We start from the raw sequence: 4,630 nt of genomic DNA, 5'->3' as shown, positions 1-4,630 counted from the left end.
CTGATCATTAGGTGATGATTTCAATATTACCAATACTATGTAGGCCACCAATCTATGAAAACATGAGACAATCACCACTGCTCCTCATTATCCTACTGACTATCCCATTCCCACAATTAGAAAAAAATACACACACAAAAAAAAAAACAAGAACATGTACACCAACTGTATATAACACACAAAATTACAAACACTTGCAACATTTAAATTAACACTTCTTATTATTTGTTGTTAATTGTGAATATCATGTAAAGTTAGTGTAATGCTTTCTAATCTTTTCTGTCTATTACCCAAAGGATTCAAAGTTATTATAAAATTATTACTCATAAGCTTAATACTACAGTCACATTGATTGTTATGGGAGTGAATTTTTCCACATCCAAAAAACATTTCAAAAAGACGGTATACCTCCAGATGATAAATCTAATAATGTGTGCTTGGATCATTCACAAACAAAGACAATTATGTAAACCATAATGTAAAATGTGCATCACAGATTTTACTGCTGCCTGATGTATAATCCCGCTCTGATAAATATTTGTTCATTATATGATAAATGTTTAGAAAACACCAACAGTAGTAGAAAAAAAAATCCTCATTATATTGCAACTTCTCTGACATGCGAATGACAGCGTACAATCTGAAGTCCAGTATGGTAATGGCACTGTGTTAAGCTTTAACCACATCCTCCACACTTCATATTAGAGAAGGGTCACTAGCTCTCCATTGTGAATATTTTAACAAAATCAGGTTTGCTGACCTTCCTAGGAATTTATCATCAAACAGGAAAACAGTCCAAGCTCTATCTTGCCAGAATATACTTAGCGGAGCGTTTTTGTTCTTTACTTTACAGGTTTAGCCACTACACCAATAAGGGGGAGGCAAAGTGTTTATGAGATATTTTCCAGCACTGTAAAGTTTTAATTGTTTAATTCTTAATTCCCTATTTGGTTAGATTCTGAACAGCATCCTTACACAAATAATACAAACACCTTTACATAAATCACTTCCAATAAAACCAAAATGTCAAAGTACATAATATTACCATCACATGGCAAACGTATCACACATAAGGAATCTACATGTAATCATAAATTCACATAAATTATCATTCGGATCAAATGATATTAGTCTACATCCCAATCAAGTGACGAGTTGCCAAAGGCTATTCAATGACTAACAGCTACCTGGCGTCAGTCATTCGGATAACTTCCATATTGTAAAGACTTCTAATCCCGAAAATCACAATCGAAAAGGTGTTCTCGTTAAAAGCTAAAATATAAAGATAAGTTACAGACGAAAGTTCTTTGCCCTTGACTCTTGAAAACCACATTCAAAATTTCCTCTATACCGCGAACATGTTAAAACTTAATTATCCAGTCATTTACACGATTCAGATGATGGGATATGGCTTTAACTAATCCTAGGCAATACAAAAGACGGTCATACCTGTTAGAACATGTTAAATCACGAAATAACAATCCGAAATCCCTTGCACTGTCCTCTTCCCGTGATGGTCGCTTACACACTGAACGGGAGGAGATCAGCTGACTTCACGTACATCAGCTGATCCTTGTTTACTTCTTATTTACTCATACTGTTCGTTGTTTCAATTCTCATATGTGTTCATTCTATGAATTTTTTGGTATTGTATGACTTTTTACTACCTTTTATGAATGAGATTTTTAATATATTGAAGGAAGTGTGCAGAATCTTACTCGTATTTGAGACTCATCGTTACAGTTAGGAATGAATGCTTTAGTTTTGAGTTATAAGTCATGGACAAAAAATTAAAGAGTGTGCAGTCCCAATATATATTTTTTGCACACATGGGCGGTGTATCATATATTTCTAAAACGAAGTATACATATCAAACTGAATTTTCGCTTGTAATTAGCAAGATGAAGCCCAAAGATATCCAGTGGTCTTAGTGTCAGTGTAATCCATTTTAGCATATTTCCTAAGCGTAAACAACGTTTCCTGTTTCAGTTTTACAACTGCAACATTATCGTAAATGGTACTAGAGATAATATTGATCAATGTTTAGACGTCATGCATCTTACAAAAACAATAATTTCACTCATGTTGCAAATTGCGAATTATTTCAACAAGGAATTTCTTTGACCCAGCAACTTCAATTTTGTTCGGTCGCTGTCTTTCTGTCAAATTACAATTGACATAAGCTACCTTCTATGAACGCCACAAAAACAACCTAATTGCTTAAATTCTAATAGCAGAATATATATCCGACAATCTAGAATAAGATAAAATGCCCAAGACCCTCGATATCAATCAATTCACATCCGAAACCCAAGGAATCGGACGCAAGGGAGCATGACAACCGAGTTTGGTAGAATAAGCGACGCCTTCCAGACGCCAGTACGGTGCCGGTCGTCATCGAGAAAAGTCCTTTGTATTCGCCTTTCACGTCGCCTTTAAAACAACTTCAACATGGTTCGCTGGCTGCCCCTGGAATCCAACCCCGCGGTATGTCCTGAGATTACTTTGTCTGGATGGACTGAGATTTGTGTGTGATTACTTGGTCTGGAATGTTCTTCGGTTGTTTTGAAGTTCGTTGGCAATTTAAAAATCATAATTGTATGACATTTTTGGATTTTAAAAAAATCTTTGAACCATATTTCTGATTTATTTGCTTCAATGACTTCGTAGATTTTTTTATCCATTGCTAGCCTCTCATTTATTGTCGTGTTGCTTAGCAGACCATAAACCACAAAATAAAATGTTTGCACCTTTTCTCTCTCTCATATTTCTGTATTTAGATAAAGAAGAATAAATTAATGACAAGTTTATATGTGACAAATGCATTATATATATATATGTCTTACAGCTTAACGTTTTTTGTTTGTTTGTTTGTTTGTTTTAAGAACGATTTTTCGAGAATCTGCAACGTGGTGCAACTTCCAAGTCTAATGTATTTGAAATAAATCGGTTAAGTTTGCATAAGAAGTCGAGAGATCAGAATTAGAATAAAGTATTTCGGTAATTTCCTTCCATATTATTGCCAGCATGTTTTTCGTGCATTTTTGCAATACATTTTGCGTCTTGTGTAACGTATATTTTCTGGCCAAATATTTTCGTTCAGTAAATAAGATTTGTTTGTGCAGTAATGTCATTTTTTTCCCACAAACGCGGCAGCAATTTCAAACTAGCTATTAGTCACGAAAATGGCAGTTTTACGAGACTAGTTAAAAAGACAACGTGAAAGAAGCAAACTATTTGAACAAGTAGTTATCTGTCAGTAGTTGTTCAGACATAACAAGGTACTCTCAAGCAAACAAACAAGCAAACAAGAGAGTCCCCTTCAATTCATAAAAAGAAAATCTTTCTCAAATAAGCTAACCACAACCATTTTTTTATATATTTATTTATTTATTTACCAATTTTGCTTTTTTGTTTTTAGTGACAGACCAACAAACCAAGTGCACCGAACAGCGAACTCCATTTCAGTAGCAAACAAACAAACAAAAATCAAAATAACACAGCCTTTTACTTTTCATTTTATTTTTCTATTATTCGACTTTTAAAAAAACACGTATCCAGGGTATTATTGATCTCGCATCGGCGGTTCTGCGAAATCGTTCTAGAATGTTCTCTTATGGGGGCAGTGGCGTGCTGTGTCACTCAGGTGTCTGTTCTTGTTCAGTTTTCGCTGTTCTGTCCTTGTGGGAGGGGCTTTGTTCTTGTTATTTCTGTTATCATGATTATTGTTTTTTTTTTTCATTATCTTGTACCATTGTTATTGTTTATTGTCCATGTTCGTGTTATTGTCTATTTGCTCATTCTCTTCTTTCTCTTCCTCAACAGGTGATGAACAAGGTGAGAGGCGATACCGGTGGATAATTCTAGAAGGCGAGGACCGTGAGTATGGACCTGGGGGGTGGGGGGATGGAATGGGAATTGAAGATAATTGATAGGAATCGAGGGGGTGATGTCTTGTGTGCAATGACTTGATTGTCTATTCTTTACCTTGCAAATTTCACCCTTTTTTCCCCTTCCCTGATTTCAACCTCCTCTTTTCCTTTCCCCTCCCCACCCTCCTTTCCCTCCTCCCCACCTTTTTTCATACTCTACTTTCCCTCCTCTCCACCTTCCCTCCCTCCCTACCTCCCTACTTCCCAGGAATGCGGTCACAACATTGAGTGCGTGCCATGCCATTCGCGAGGTATGGTGCCATGAGGTATGGTGTTGCTGTGAGGTGTTTTTTTCCCTGCCCATGACGGTGATCCGCATATTTTTACCTCCCCCCTCCCCCCCTCTTCCCCCTAATGCTGGATAGGGTGGCATGGGGTAAAGGTGACGTAGGGAAGGTTTATGGGTTAGAGAGAATTGCAAAATTTACTTGCTTTTGAAAAGAATCTGTCTATTTCTGTCTATTTCTCTATCCCTCTCTCTCTTCTTTCTTTTTCTTTCTTTGTTTCTCTTCTCTTTCTTTTTCTTTTTCTTCTTCCTTTCTTTCTTTCTCTCTTCTTTCTCTCTTCTTTCTCTCTCTCTCTCCCTCTCTCTGGCCCCCCCCACTCTCTTCAAGATTCCCGCGCCTCCGTCACTGGTCCACCGGCGATCCGGCAAAGGCCATCAGAACCTCTCTCCTCCCCCCCCCTCCCCCCATATA

At 37.0% G+C, this 4,630-nt stretch overlaps 1 protein-coding gene across 2 annotated transcripts in view; it reads left to right on the top strand.

Annotated features, from left to right (window-relative positions):
• Positions 1–2,339: 2,339 nt before the first annotated feature.
• The window catches only part of Uch (Ubiquitin carboxyl-terminal hydrolase), a 34,839-nt gene continuing 32,548 nt past the window's right edge, over positions 2,340–4,630 (top strand). The window contains exons 1-2 of one of the 2 annotated variants that reach the window (XM_027381034.2): positions 2,355–2,487; positions 3,826–3,837. In XM_027381034.2, the coding sequence (XP_027236835.1) occupies positions 2,452–2,487; positions 3,826–3,837 (48 nt within the window). In that variant the 5' untranslated portion in view covers positions 2,355–2,451. Of the gene's footprint in view, positions 2,488–3,825; positions 3,838–4,630 lie in introns of both variants that reach the window. The other variant, XM_070116273.1, reaches the window with a different exon arrangement.

Source organism: Penaeus vannamei, chromosome 38, assembly GCF_042767895.1.
Source record: "Penaeus vannamei isolate JL-2024 chromosome 38, ASM4276789v1, whole genome shotgun sequence".
Lineage (NCBI taxonomy): Eukaryota > Metazoa > Arthropoda > Malacostraca > Decapoda > Penaeidae > Penaeus > Penaeus vannamei.
Note: the sequence above shows the minus strand (reverse complement) of the source record. Positions and strands in the feature narration are given on the sequence as shown.